General features: G+C 35.1%; 1 protein-coding gene across 1 annotated transcript in view; it reads left to right on the forward strand.

The window, feature by feature from the left end:
- The window catches only part of EPC2 (enhancer of polycomb 2), a 46,616-nt gene extending 32,611 nt beyond the window's left edge, over positions 1 to 14,005 (forward strand). The window contains exons 7-14 of the mRNA XM_007422628.4: positions 447 to 638; positions 950 to 1,039; positions 2,679 to 2,824; positions 2,935 to 3,278; positions 10,224 to 10,360; positions 11,728 to 11,884; positions 12,417 to 12,750; positions 13,408 to 14,005. Of these exons, the coding sequence (XP_007422690.1) occupies positions 447 to 638; positions 950 to 1,039; positions 2,679 to 2,824; positions 2,935 to 3,278; positions 10,224 to 10,360; positions 11,728 to 11,884; positions 12,417 to 12,750; positions 13,408 to 13,480 (1,473 nt within the window). The 3' untranslated portion in view covers positions 13,481 to 14,005. The remainder of the gene's footprint in view (positions 1 to 446; positions 639 to 949; positions 1,040 to 2,678; positions 2,825 to 2,934; positions 3,279 to 10,223; positions 10,361 to 11,727; positions 11,885 to 12,416; positions 12,751 to 13,407) is intronic.
- Positions 14,006 to 16,045: the final 2,040 nt, after the last annotated feature.

Below are 16,045 nucleotides of genomic sequence, written 5' to 3' on the forward strand. Positions count from 1 at the left end.
TAATGATTGCTTTAGCTGTTGTTGAATTGTATACAGTTAAAATGAGTTTGGGGAAAAATCTGTTGTTTCTCCAATAATTAAACAGCATTTGAGACAGGAGAAAGACTGTTTTAAGAACCTTATGTTTTTCACTGAGGAGAAACAATGTATACTAGAAACAAATTATTTAGAAATACTAGGTGTTTAAAATTTTAGTTTGGGTTACAAGATAGATACAATAAATATTAAGTCTGAATGTTTGAATAGTACATGCTCTGAGTACAACTTATTCAGAGTTTTGTAAATAAAATTGTTTAACAACCTGTTAGAGCTGAACGATAGAGTGCTTCATAGTATGTATGTGCGGGGGGGGGCGATTGGAGAATAAGTTGTTTACTATCTGATGAAAACAAGGTAATTATTAACAATGTGGGGGGTTTTGTCCACAATTTACTATATACAAACAGCATGCTCACCATTCATCTCTAAAAGAGGAAGTGTCCGATGTTGTCCGTCAAAAGAAGAAGTATCCAAAGAAGCCTAAAATTGAGAGTGTAATAAATCCTCAGCAGTCTACTACTGAGCCTTTGCCTGCGATCAGTAAAAGTGATATCAAACAATATGACTTCCACAGTTCAGATGAAGATGAATTCCCCCAGGTAATACATGTCAGCCACATTATAATGCAGATCTTTTTTATATGTAAGTGGAAGAATCCTGATTTATATTTGGATAAAAATGGGGTGGGGGGGAAGCAATGTGAATTTGAAAGGTTTTTTTCTAAAATTAAAAAAAGGATTTATGACTAAAGGTATGATGTTTGGTTAAAATACCATACAGTATATTAATAGTAACTTGGAATCCAAAGAACAGGTTAGGATTGTGAAAATGACTTAAACCTAGCTGAGGAAATATTCACCAGGAGTGATGAACTAACCTTGTTTTTAAATTAGTTTTATTTGGCTTCTAGGTATCCTCACCAGTATCTGAGCCAGAAGAAGAAAATGATCCTGATGGACCCTGTGCATTTAGAAGAAGAGCAGGATGCCAATATTATGCTGTAAGGATTTTTTACTTTTTTTTTAAAAAAACCTTAATTCCTTTGGCACAAAAGACTGATTTTTAGTCAGAAGAAAAAATATTTTGAATCATTTCTGTGTTAAAATTATCCTTCTTTCTCTACTTCCTTTTTACTCCAGGTATTTTAGAAAGGTTTTTATTTATAAATGAAATTGTACCAGATCATGTTAGTTGCAGTGTTATTAGCAAAGGCTATTAAATTTGACAAGTTGTGGACTTGTATATGTTGTTGAAGTATTTCAAGATACAGTATACTAGAGGACAAAATTGTTGTGTTGCTTTTAATTACTGATATGGCCTTAACTGAATTACAAGACTGTAACTGAATTATATCTTGGGCTCTACAATATAAATGGCTATATCTGCTTTTCTCCATTTCAGTAACTGATGACTGATGCTCTGAACTCTTAATCCAGTCTTAATATGGGCTTCATATGCTCAGTCTGCTTCTAGACTTAAATGCCACATTAGGCATATTCAGAATTCAGACACAACTCAGTTATTTCATTTATTAATTTCCAGAAGTATATATCTTACCTTTACCAACAATGCTCTTCTGGCTGTCATAATTAAATAGAATTTTGGAAGCAGTCTTCCATTTTGAATTGAACACATGTTCTGGTCACCTATGTTCTTATAAAAAAACAGTGAATGCATGTCTGAGGAGGAGAAAAGCCAAGTATCAGACCAGGAAGCCCCTAATATTCCAATCCATTTTAAGAAATGGAAGGGAGATGAAATTTGAAGTGCTTAAATTCCAAAGATGGCCTAAATGTTGTTACTATACTAGATTTATCGTATTTGTTAGCATCTACTGTAGGAATGAATTCCATTGCAAGGACCTTTATAACAGTCCTAATGTTAATGGATCACTGGAGCTAGTCACTCTTTCCCTGTAGGAATACTGTTGTGCCCATTCTTGGACTGGAAGGCATTGCTCACAGTCACTCATGCTCACTTCCTGGTTGGACTACTGCAATGCAGTTTATAGGGGGCTGCTCTTGAAGACCACCCAGAAGTGAACTGGTCCAGAATGTGGTGGCATGCACAGTGTTGGTAGTTTCACAGTTCATTTATATTATACCCCTGTTGTGTAAGCTGCACTGGCTCCCAGTCTCTTTCCAGGTGGAATTCAAGATGCTGGTTATCATATTTAAAGTCCTACATGGCACAGGCCAGCTTATTTGCAGAATCACCTCTCACAGAGGATATCTGCACATTCTACCAGGTCAGATAGAGCGTGGGCACATTCCAGATCCCTTCCCTTAAATGTTGCCCTCTAGTGGGACCTAAGAAGTGTGCCTTTTCTGTAGTAGCCCCTACCCTGTGGAAGACCCTTCCCCCCAGGATTCAGCAGGCCTTCACTCTCATAGTCTTCCGGAAGGCCATAAAGAACCGACTCTTCCTCCAAGTGCTGGGATAGTGTGAGTTTGGAGCCTGGGGATAGTTTTGTTGGATGCATCAGAGGAGGATGGCTGAGGTGCCAGGTTTTTGCTTTTCTGCTTTTATTGTTTTTTTATTTTTATTGCTGTTGTGAGTCACCCAGAGCTGTGTTTCTTAAGATGGGCAGCCATATAAGTCTTTAATCATCAATCAGTCTTCAATTCATTATTCTCTAGGCTCATTTGGACCAAACCAATTATTCTCATGAAAATTCAGAACTGGCAGAATTGGATAAGCTAAGATATAGGCATTGCCTCACAACTCTTACAGTTCCAAGAAGATGTATAGGATTTGCAAGAAGACGAGTTGGGAGAGGTGGAAGGTAAAATAAGATATTTTCCTCTTGTTGGCTTCTCTTGTTGGATATTTGGTGCAAGTATTTAGTATTTTATATAGTTAGTAACATTTATTTTTTATTTCTTTTAAAATCAGGGTATTGATGGACCGGATAGCCACAGAAAATGATCCTGTCCTGAAGCAGATTGATCCAGATATGCTAAATAGTTATTCAAGCTCTTCCCAAAATATAGACATTTCTTCTAATTTTTCACGGACCAATGCTTCCAATAAACATTGTGGAAATAAACTTTCCCTTTCTGAAATATTAAGCAATATCAGGTCATGTCGACTGCAGTGTTTCCAACCAAGGCTACTAAACGTACAGGACAGTGATAGTGAAGAATGTACCTCAAGGAAACCAGGGCAGGCTGTGAATAATAAAAGAGTTTCTGCACCTTCTGTAGCTTTATTGAACACCAGCAAGAATGGGATATCAGGTAGGCAAAGATTTACAACATTAACCTTTAAATACATTTTTTATCTTTCATTTGAATCCTGGCTAAAGAGTGTCAGTGGTGTGTATGTCTGTTACAGCTGTAATGGTGGGGTTACAGAAAAATAAATACTATCACTATGCAAAGCTGTACTCAGGCATATAAAATTAATATTAAAGTATACTATTAAGCATAGGAAAAAAGTACAGTCCTAATAATGTTTTCATAAGAGTCAGTTTCAGCCCACTGCTATGCAAAAAATACTAAGCTTATGCTGGCCAACCAAGTATTACAAGAAGTTTCTACATTCCCTCTTTCAGTTTTCTGTTATTGAAACTGAATTAGCAATATTGTCTCTTTCAATCTAGTCCTTAACATTGTATTTTTATTTATTTTACTTTATTTTATTTTATTAAATTTTTACACCACCCAGCTCCAAACAACTCTGGGAGTATTCATCTGTTCTCATACCATCCTGTAATGAACAGCTAAAACTGAGGATAATAACTGAATTTACATATGGTACACTGTTTCTGTATTAGAGAAAATTCAGTCATAAAGATTTTGTCCCCAGAAAAAAACTGCAAAGCTTGAAAAAACAGAAATATTTTCAGTAAACTTAAACAATTGTGCATAGTGATCAAGTAGCCTCCATTGCTATATGGTTCATGAGTTTAAGATATCACACCTGTTTTATTTGGGGAAAATATTAATCTTCTTTCACATAATACAACAGTTGGTCAGGAGAAACAGAAAAATAAGTTAAACGCAGTAGGTTTGAGGTACTTAAGAAATGTGTGCAGTAAAACAAGAAGAGATTGAGTCAAGTATGAATGGGTGCTGAATGAAACTGGTGTCAGTACAGAACTGCGTGTGTCCAGTATAAAATAAGTGGTTTTTGTCAGAGAGAATGAGGATTGAACTGCAAGACCAATAATGTTGCAGCTAGATGGAGTTGATGAGCTCCTCAAGAGTTATGTGTGAAACAGTGTATGGAGATGATAGAAGCAAAGATGACTTGCAAGAATAGAAGAGTATGAAGTATAGTGAATGGTGTTGATGAAACTTCAGTTTGGCTATGTTTCCTTCTCTTTTTCTTATATTGTGCCTCAATTCAATTTTTCTGCATTTTGCTTAATGTTGCTTATCCTGAAAGGAAATAGTGTGATGGGTGGATGGATGGGTAGGTAGGTAGTATGGTAGGTAAAGAATACAGTATGCAATAGTTTGTTTTCAAACTTCATTGAAACTTATTTATAGCTTTAACAACACTGGTTACATCCTGATATGTCTGTCAGCTGGTAGAATTCTGCCTTCTACATTTATGCCCCTATTGTAGATTTGGAAGGTCATCAGGGAGAAGGAAATGAAGGAAATCCAATATCACAAAACATTTTTGTTTTCTTTAAATATTTTTGACAGCTTTATATAATAGAAACACTCCCATGGTGGCTTAAAAATTACTATATGATTACTGACTCAAAAATAAACCTACTCTGTTAATGGAGCTTATTCCCAGATATGTGTATGATTGTGGCCTCAAAAGTATAAATCCCTTACAGGACAATCTGCTCAGAAGTTCCATTGAGTGAAATGAGACTTAGCTCCTAATGATGGACAGTAGCTGATTTTCCCAAGCTATGGAGCAGAGAGAATTAGGTTGGTATATAGGATTACAAATTTAGACTGCAGTCACCTGGTAGGAATTACTTTTGAATCTAAGATTTCTGTAGTCATTGTTCATAAACTTTCTAGTCATTGTTCACAAACCCTATTCATAAAGAATTATAAAATGATTGGTAGCTCTAGTTATCCCCTCCTGCAGTGTTCAGTGTTTTTTGAGCATCTGTATGTATTGATGGAGAGAGCAACTTCCATAGGCTTGAGGGCCCCAGTAAACCTTGTACAAAATTTTGAGAGCTGTACTCTAAAGGTAGGAAGAATTGTTGTTTTGGGAGGATTCAGGCTGCTTAAGGTATGAAAGAGGGTACAAGTTAAGGTACTCAGTTTATCCCTTAAACTTAAAAAAACAAAAACAAAAACACTCAAAACCCAAAAAAGTGCAAAACCTCTGGTTCTACATGTTATAGAAGCTGGAAAAGGAATGTTGGTCTTGTGCTGTATTACTTTGCTACTCTGACTTAAGTCTTTATATACTTTCTTCATGCAAAGGCAGCCAAGGTGATTTAATGCTGAAATTAAAACTAAACAATAAAAAATAACCTTTTGGTAATACCTTCAAGAACAGATAGCTTGGGTTACCTGGCTGGGCTTCTTCTGCCTTTCTAAACAAGCTTAAAGGAGATGGAGGAGGGCTCGTCCCCAACATGTGCTTTCATGGAATTGTAGCATATATAGTATTCTATTTTACAATCCAGTGATAGAACTTGGCCATAATTCAATAATATTTTAAGTATAGTTACTTTAGCAACTTGCTTCTTGGCTATTCTTCATGTACTCTCTAAGCATGGTAAACAAAAATGGCTTGGTTGTTTTATATATCATCGTTAGCAAGTCTGATTCCTATATAAAGTAACATATTTTGGTGCCATTCAAATATCGTAGGCCCTTAAGCCCATAAATTTGTCAAAACTTCCCCTTAGGTTTGCTAAAAGCACAATCAGCCCTAACATTTTATCGGTTGTCAAAGTGAAGGATTGATGTTCTTATGTTAACATCAATTACATCTGACAACACAACTGTTATTGCCAAAACTGTACATATAGTTTTGTGTTGTATTTTCAAGAACAAATTTTATGAAGGGTAGAAATTATGCTGTTGACATAAATAAGGATGATTAAGTTGAGTTGAAGTGAGTCATCGTTAATTATAATATAAATTTCATTCATTTCAGTAGATCTACCCTATAGTTGCCATGGTCTACCCCTAGCCATTAACAGATAAATTGCCATAGCCAACTACTAGCCATTAATAGACACATTAAGATAAGATCCATCTACAAACGATTCAAGAAAGGAAGCAACAGAAGGTCAAGGAAAGGGGTGAACAGAGCTAAACACATTCTTCCTCATCACATACCTATTAACCAACATCCAGATAAGCAGGAACCAGCACCAAACAAGAACAATCAAAGAAAAAAAAATAAGCCATCCAAAATGCAATCAGGGAAGAAACAGTACCCCAGTCAAAGCTGGTAAGACAAGCTACCACATATAAACAGTCAGCAAACTTCACTCCCCTACGCACTGAAGTTACCTAGGCTGGTAGCGAAATCTCTGCAAGAAGAATATGTGAAAGCAGTTCATAAAAACAAAACATGGTCTAAATATATTTTATGCTTTTTGCAATGTATATTTGATGCCAAAAACAACATTTGTTCCATATTGAAAGGAGAGGCTATTAGTTAGCAGATAGTGTTTTAAATCTGACCATGATCTAGTATCCAAACAATACATTAAGTAAGTTTGGCAAAATGGTTACTAGATAGAATTGTGATAATTACTAATAGAACCCAAAGATACTACTTTTAAAACTGATGGACCATATTCTACACAACAGTCAAAATATCATTAATTATATTTGGGGAACAAAAATAGCAACATTAGATATGAAAACCTAATCTCCTCCTCCGAAAAACAATAATTCTAAAGAGATAAGAGTACGTCACATGTTTTGTGCAGAAAACTCTAAAACAGAATTTATAATTGGAAGTTAAGTGCAATGCCATTAACAGATCTCTGTCTCTCAAAATATGGATTTTGATGGCTTTGTACAATCAGAAATGTTGGTGATGTCCCCTACTTATGGACACTTTTTCAGGAGTAAGTCTTACGCCATCTTGATTGGATTGCATTCTTAATCACTCTATAGATTCTGCTAATTCAAATATATGTTGGTTTGTGAGGAAATGTTCATGTTATGATAACAAATGCTTTAATTTTGGAGTAGGCAGCCATTTTTTTCTGTTGAGGGCTGCAGGGTTAGGACCAAAGCTAAACATTTATTTCTGTTCCAAGTAGTAAGCTTCAGGAAAAGGGGCTGATAACTCTCAATGTCTTAATTGAATTTTTGTATAGGATGTTTGAAATTAGTCTGAGGGCAACATTGTGGATTGATGAGATGGTGTAAAAAACACTAATAGTAAGTTCTGCTAAAAAGGTTTTCTGGCATCTTCTTAATGAAGAGTCTGCATTGCTGAAATGTTTCTGTGCATGTATTCCAGAGCAGTATTTCTGAAAGTGACCCTCCTCTTTTTGAAAGAGATGTGAAAAGTTCTTTAACACAAGCCCAGTTTTATGTCTTCCCTTTTGTAAATCTCCAGACCAGGAGAAGGCAACCTAATATGTCTAAAGTTTTGGACTATAACTGCCATACTACCTTGCTATTTTTCATGTCTGCTGTGACTAATAGAAGCTGAAATCCAATGGCTGATTAACGACATTTTCTGTAATTGATCAACTTACTATTTTACAAAGAGAGAGAAAGAGAGAGTCAACTAGCTAAACTAGCTATAGCGCCCTAGATTTTCTATGTGTGGTGATTTTTTAAAAGAGAGAAAAAGATTAAATGATGCACTTTATTACAGATGAACCGTTTGCAATAGCTTTTACTGCATCGTACATACAGTAACATATCAATTTGTGGTGGGGGGAAATGAACTGACTGAAACAAAACTTTCTCGAATATTATGCACATTATCATGTTCGACCTCAGGATAAACTGTAGATCTCTCTTCAGGCACTGGATAATTGTAACAATGATAGAAATGCGAGGATATGCATTTTGCCCCTTTTCTTCATTCCCAACCTTCCTAGGTTAAATGTGAAGATCTGAACAAAGGCTACATAAATTCAGTTGAGTTGCAACTGTCCTGTTTTTCCAACTTCTCTTGAAATCTTTCCCTCCAAGGGGGCATTATCAGGGTGGGAGGGTGTACTGAGCTCCCCTTTCCCATTCCCATTTTTTTAAAATCACAAGTTTTAATAGAGTTTGGAGGAAAGAGTATTGATGAGATAAGCAATATTTACTACAGGAATGAGTAAGCTGAAGCCCCAGAGTTTTTATGGTACACAGAATCTCCTGTAATTACAGTAGCTACAAACTGTAATATAAACTCTAAAATGAACTCACAGTATAAGTTGCAACAAAGAAATCCTGGAACATTCTCCCTCCAACTCATGAAAATACAGAAAATCCTGGCCCTATCCATATGTATAAAATGACTTTGCCTACTTTGGCTCATCTTGCTGTCCTAAAAGTATTATGTGCAGCTCTGCTTACTAAAAGATTGCCCAACCCTGACCTAAGAAGAGAGAATGTTAATGCAGTTTATATCAAAACATGGCTTTTTCTGATTTTAGTCTTAAGCCCTTCTCATTATATGAAATAAATATGTTATAACATAGCATGGTTGAGAGCTTCTTTGCCCCTGGTGCTTACATAAAACAATTTCTTTATATGTGAAGAAACAGGGTCTGGAGTTGCAAAATATCTGAGATTTTTCTTGTGTTATAAATGCAATTGAAAACTCAAATGGAACTGAAATAGTTGAAAATTTTTCTATCCCTTCTATATTATAGCTACAAATATACTGTATGTTATCATCTAATTTCATCACGACCATAAACCTTTTGATCAGGTTTTAGCCTCATTAGCTCAGTTCTAGCTTCTTTTCATCGATTTGAGTAATTATTTAGAAACCTGTGGTGACATCTGGAATAATGTTTCTCATAAAAAAATTATATAAACATAACTGACTAACAAAGCCTGTCAGTTTCTAAATAAGCCAACTTTGGTTGGAATGCACAAGCCGATTTAATTGACCATCCAAAGATTATTTCCAGACTCGATTATACTTGTGGTTTTCTGGAAATGCTAAATTGGAATAGTATAAGTGAAAATGAAGTGAAAGACTACGGAAACTCTTCTCTCATCAATATAAGTGGGAGTTTGCATGATGTGTCAGCTGTTAAACATAACAAAGGGCAAATGATACAAAACTTCTGATGGAGTAGCTATGTGCATTAAGAAGTTCATGTGTTGTAGGTATTAATTTCTCAACCAGACAGGTGCTTAAATATGTGATTTGGGTGCATAGCATTTTGCTCCTTGGTTAACTTCCTTGTGCATTTATACAGTATGAATCATAAGCTATTTAAATGGAAAATCTACATTTAAATCATTAACTGAGATAATTGATACAAGAAAAATATGAATAGTTGTTAGAGTTCCATTATTTGTGATAGGCTTGCTTATAGCCACATTTTCCATTTCATTGAGATTAGAAGTAGCATGAGCCTACATTCAGACTATGTGCTAAATCTTGAACTAACCATCTGTTGCCATTTGCTAGCTATAGTATGGAGTAGTGGGGAGGGGAGGACTGAAGAATCCAGGAGGTACAAGATACTTAACTATAGGTAGATGTAATGTGCAAACAGGCCTGTTGATATGGCATGTGAATGACTTGATCTCCTTTGTCTCATTAAATATTTTCATTCTGAAACTACCCTAACTATTATTTTGCTGGCCACCAACTCACTAACTCTAGCAATTATTACATCTAACAGTATATCCATGCTTTTCAAATCACAGCAAAATATTCAAGGTTACTCAAGAAACTCATTGATATTTGGAATACTACAGACATAATAAATCAGTTAATGATTGATGATGTAATTGCAGTTGAAACTGCTGGTTTTCTTTTTGGTGGTTTTTCATAATAAATAATATAAACTCTTTTCAGTTAGTTTTCTTAAACTGTACATTCCTCTTTTTTGAGATAGCATCAGCTGTTTAATTTATAAGAAGTAGACAACTAACCAAAGCAGTGTCCATTTACTTTAAAATGATAATTCCATAGAGATTCATTGCACTATGTAATGTAGCTATTTAAAACTTGCTCTGCTTCACAATCCATGTAAGTTTGCAATGACTTATAGGACATTGAACCCTTAAATTCAAGCATAGTCTCCTTCCTTTCTACAGTAACTGGGGGTATTACAGAAGAACAATTTCAGACACATCAACAGCAGTTAGTTCAAATGCAAAGGCAGCAACTTGCTCAGCTCCAGCAGAAACAGCAGTCTCAGCATCAGTCCCAACAGACGTATCCAAAAGCACAGGTAACAAACACTTTTCTTTAAAATTATTTTTCTCATATTCCAGGAACAAATGTAGAACCAGTTCTGCTTCTTCTTAGATTCTCTCTCCCCACCCACCACCACTGGATAAAGTTCTAAGACTAGTTCACCCTTAAGACTTATTCCCATGACTCCATTTTTTGTCCTCATATCTATTCCAAATAGACCAGTCTCTAATATACACAGGAAAACTTAACATGCAACCTAAATGGGTAGATAAATGCAATTTCTATGATTGTGGCAATTTAAAAAAAGGACTGCCACAGTCATGTCTGTCCATTGATTATAGTCCATAAACTGTAGTGCATTTTTGATTATAACCCAATACTATAAGTGCTTGTGTGCCTATCTTATCTGTTCTAGAAAAATCCATTTTCTTCTAACTCATACAAGTAGCCTCATAATTTTTCCAAATGGTAACCATTATACTGGAGTCTGTGACAGCAAAAAAACTGGAGTCTGAGGGCACCTTAAAGAGTAGCAGATTCACAGTGTTATTCTTTAAGGCATGAGTTTTCTTGGGCAACAAGCTTCTGCAAATAAAAGAAATCAGCTAATTTATAATATAATACAGAACATTAGTGATTTGTTATTAATATTTAGAATTTGACATACATTTCTGAATCAGTTTCCCCCCACCTCCTTAGTAGTGTTGGTTCAACATTACTTAAATGTAAACATTACTTAAATGCTGGCTGGGTGACGAAAATAGGAGGTGGAAGGAGTATTAGTATGTTCACTGCCTTGAGTTGTTTATAAAATTAATAAAGGTGAGATAAAAAAATCTAAATAAACCCCCCTCTAATAGTATAAAATAGTGCCTTTCCTTGAAAATTATGACACTATTAATATCTGAACACAATGGAAATTATTTTGAGTGTTTTGATATTTTTACATCTCATTAGCGGTTGCAATATAGCATGTTTTTCAGTTTCTTTACTTATACTTATCTGTGTTTCTTTACCCTATATACATACGTAAATAAAAATTTATCCTTTTAGGAAGGGATATGGAGACGTTTACATTTTTAAAAAAGGTGCTCTTACAATTTCAGCACTGGACAACAGATTTTTAAATGGCAAAGGTAAAAGCAAAGACCTTTGACTATTTAGCCAACAGAACCTAATCTGGAGCTGTTGAAAGCCTGCTTGTTCACTCAAAGCAGCCCTTCCCTCCCCTGCAGCCATACAGATACTACCAGATATTATATAGGAGTTGGAAACAGTTCTGTCATTGGGAAGACACCATTTGGATCTGGATCATTATGTTTACTGTTTATATCAAGAGTTAATTTGACAGTTTCTTACAAATAGTCTGTAATTATGAAAACTGTTGTGCACATTTCCCAGGGCTCAAGCACTTCTGACTGCATGTCAAAAACGCTTGACTCAGCTAGTGCCCATTTTGCTGCATCTGCAGTGGTGAGTGCACCTGCTCCCAATCGGAGTGAGGTGACAAAGGAACAGAGTGCCAGCCACAATATCAATGGTGTTGTTCAGCCAACAGGTATGTTTTTCTTTGTTGTATTATTTTCATGTTAGTTTGTAACAAGCTGTTGCTAATGCTTACTTTTTAGTTAAGATCAATCTGAAAAAAATGCTTGATAGGGGAATAAAATTAGGAAATGAATAAATCCCTGTATAGCAGAGAATAAATTTGAAGCTCATGCCCTTGATGGATTTTTTTTTTAATTGAGTTATAGTATGGAAGATTTTGATCCTTTTAATTACTTACATGGCACAATTCTTGTTGGGCATCTGCAAATTCTTATATACATTTAAAGTACTTTGGTAAGTCTTTGAATGTTAGAGATGAGTCCTAATGTTTGGACATGGGTCACTTTCATTATTGCTTCACAGCTTGCCTCATCCTGGTGTCCTCCACATGTGTTGCACTACAGTTTGCATCACCCTTAGCCCAACATATAGAATATGCCATATCTAGAAGGCATTAAGGTGGGATGGGTGGTCTTGGTTTTATTTAATGTATTTTATTTTATCTGAAACCTTATTGAGTATATCTGTTTTGTTTTGAACAGCAACATCAAAAACTCTCTATTCCACCAATATGGCTCTGTCATCTAGCCCAGGGATCTCAGCTGTACAACTTGTAAGGACAGTCGGTCACACCACCACAAACCATTTAATCCCAGCATTGTGCACAAACAGCTCTCAAACACTTCCCATGAACAATTCTTGTCTCACCAATGCAGTGCACCTCAACAATGTCAGTGTTGTTTCTCCAGTCAATGTACATATCAATGCAAGGACTTCAGCACCATCGCCAACCGCCTTAAAACTTGCCACAGTTGCTGCCAGTATGGATAGAGTGCCAAAGGTGACTCCAAGCAGTGCCATCAGCAGCATAGCAAGGTGTGTGTCTGTTGGACATGAATGCAACAGGCTGTTCACATGGCCGTGCCTGTTTTTATTTATTTATTTATTAAAAGAAAGTGGATTGTATCAGCAAATCATAACCCAAGAAAGACTGAATTATGTAATAGCTATATTTGATTTGTGTATCTTGTTGGGGAAAAAATGTGTGCATAATTTTTAATGAATTAGCCATGGGAAAGCACAAGAAGCTATAATGACAAAAGATTCGCCCTCATAACTAGAAGGCTAATTCAGCCAATGATTTTATATTACAAATTTCAGGAAAAATCTGAAATTCCATAGATGATGTATGGCATTTGTTTATAAATTATTTTATCCTTCTAATGAAAATTAAGATTCTCTGATAATTTTTATTCCCATTCTGCATGCTGTGCAACAGACTATTTTTCAAATGCTGTTTGAGAAGAAGTGTGAGAAGAGATGATTCTGGGAAATATTGCATAAATGTTGTCATTCTCTTCCCAGTAAAGTTTTAGCTTTGCTGTGTTTTTAGCATTTCTCAGATTCTCATATTTATTCTCATTTATTATCTCTTACGATATTAACATAATGTCAAATATTAAGAAATTATACATGGAATTAGTACTTAAAATTATTTATTTATTTGCCCTTTTCTCTCTCTTTCATTTTCAGAGAGAACCATGAGCCAGAAAGATTGGGTTTGAATGGAATAGCAGAGACAACAGTAGCAATGGAGGTGACATAACCTAAAGCAGTAACTCCATGTGTGCTGATGGTGTCATTTATATTCCAGCTGAATGCAAAACAAAACTCTGTGGATCACAGGGGACTAAAATGGACCTAAACGGACTATCATATCGTATATTAAGTCGATATATAATGTACATTTTGTAAAATTGGGAAAATCACTACCTTGTAAAATAGTTTATTTGTATCATCAATATTATTTCTGTTACTTGAATAGTAGATATTCATCATCATGCTTTTGCACTTGAATTTGCAACTGAATGGATTTAAAAATAATTCTTTAAATGGGATCATGAGCATGAAATGGGATCCTGCATCACTTGTTTTAACTATTTATTTTGCCATGTTTACATTTTGTATCTTGTAAAAAATAAATCCAACTTTGTGTCTAAAAAAAAGTTAAAGATTCATAGCTAGGAAAAATTCTTGTAATTTTTTTCTAAAGGAAATGTAAAGTTTTCACTTGGTTCATTTTGTTTCACAATTTTAGATGGACTTTTTGGTAAATACTTTAGTGGCATTTCACTGTCAAATATGAAGTTCAAGGCAAAATAGTATTTTCTATTACTGTGCAGGGGAAAGGGATGGATCGATACATGCAAATTTAATGTAGTAACCCACTTTTCCATATATTTTGAATGTATATTTCTATTTATAATACCAATTTATAAAAAATAATTACACAGAAAACCTGACTAGTACAAATTATGCATCTAGCACATATTAAACTGTGCAGATATGAAGAAAATTTTCAACTGATTATATTTTATCTGAAGTCTGCATAATTTAACCGGCTTTTAACTGTAACACACCACATAAATGATATTTTACCAGGTATGTATTGCATTATATATCATTGCAATAATTATTGGATGTCTAGATATCGAGCCATCCCAGGTAATGGGGGAGGGGGGAGGGTCATGGCAGATTGTCTTTCAATTTTGGAAAGTTTTCCTGTGGCTACAAGGCAAGTAACGGGTTGGAAAAAGTCTGACTGTAAGCGTTGGACACCTTCGTAGTGTAGTGTTTTAGTGACTTTTTTTATACGGTTCTTGTAAATTAGATACGTGTAGTGGTGTTTCAGAATGTTTGTTTATGCACTAGTTCAGACAACTTTCCCTGTTACTTGTTCTTGATAAGTGAAAACTGCAGGGAAATAAAAATACATATCAAAACATGGGCACCTTGCATACGTGTTTATTTCACAACATGGAGAACAGTTTGTAATTTTTGGAAGCCAGTAGTTACCAAACTGAGACACCAGCGATTTGGTATGTATAGTTTCAGCACCATCCCACTAGAATGGTGACTGTAGAATCTTCTGCAGGCATGTAACCTGCTGGATCAGGAAGTGCATGTGCAAAAACATGATGTGTGGAGCTGGATTTTTATATCCAGCACTTGAGCTGCATGTGTGATTCCCAGCATTGAGACCAGTGACTTGTAGACACCATGGAACAAAGTGACACTGCTTTCTATGTGGTGAGTGCTAGGCATGTACAGAACTCTATGGGCAGCACATGTTGCATGTGTCAGTTTCTGGATTGGGACTTGAAACTGTTTAAAAGGTTGAGTTTTCCTTCATTTGTACTTGATGTACATTAGTGCATATTGCACATAGAATCGCTACCTCATAGCTGTAATTTATGCTGTACATGCTTTTGCATAATTATCTGAATGGAAATTTACTATTTGATTATGTAAGTGGCAAAGGAATCATAACAATGATGCTTCACTAATTTTAATCTATCTTCCTCAAGTTATATTTTTGAAGTGAGTCTGAACATATTTAAAGTAAAGAGAAACATATTAATTTGGCTTCTTTAGGTTCAGTTTAATTCTATTACCGATTTTTATGTTGTGCCTCTTTTACAAAGATATAAATCGTGTGTATTCCATGTTATTAATACTTCCATTGGTCGTTATATAAAAATCTATACCTCTTTTAAAGTAAAATGGATTGAGCCTTTTTGCTTGTTGGCTATCAGGGTTTTCAGAAGGTAAAGAAAGAATAGCCAGAGAATATCAGCTAGTGAATGTTTTGCTCCATGAAGTTTTTAAAAGTTCAAAGAGGAAAACAGACTCAGTTAGCTTCACAATATTTTTTTCAGTATTCTTATTTGTGTGGGTTCAACATTACACTAAGCCATAATGTGGTTTGATTTTAATTTAGGATGATGTATAAATACAACTGTCATGGTTTGTAAACCACTCTTTTCTGGTTTGGCTTTATTTGTGAACTAGATCATGTGTTCCACAAATCATTATTAAATCATAGCTCAAAGAATACTAAACATACAAACCATAATGGCTGCATTTGCACATCATGTAAGCATGCTCCTTCCCTGTTTTTCAGGATGTGAATGTTAAAAAGAAGTCAAGGGGTTAATGATTGTATTTGCATACCATTCTAGTATGCTTTAATACTAGCCATAGTTAAAAATCTTGCTCAGCAAACACATTCTAGATGACCATGGCTGGTCTTGATTTATCAGTCACCTTCCTTGAAATTAACCTTTAAAAAAACCCATGATCAAGGCTGAAAACAGTATATGTGAAGTGA

This window comes from Python bivittatus, unplaced genomic scaffold, assembly GCF_059951505.1.
Source record: "Python bivittatus isolate LINGU-HERP-01145 unplaced genomic scaffold, Pbiv_v1 ctg000480_np1212, whole genome shotgun sequence".
In the NCBI taxonomy this organism is placed as follows: Eukaryota; Metazoa; Chordata; class Lepidosauria; order Squamata; family Pythonidae; genus Python; species Python bivittatus.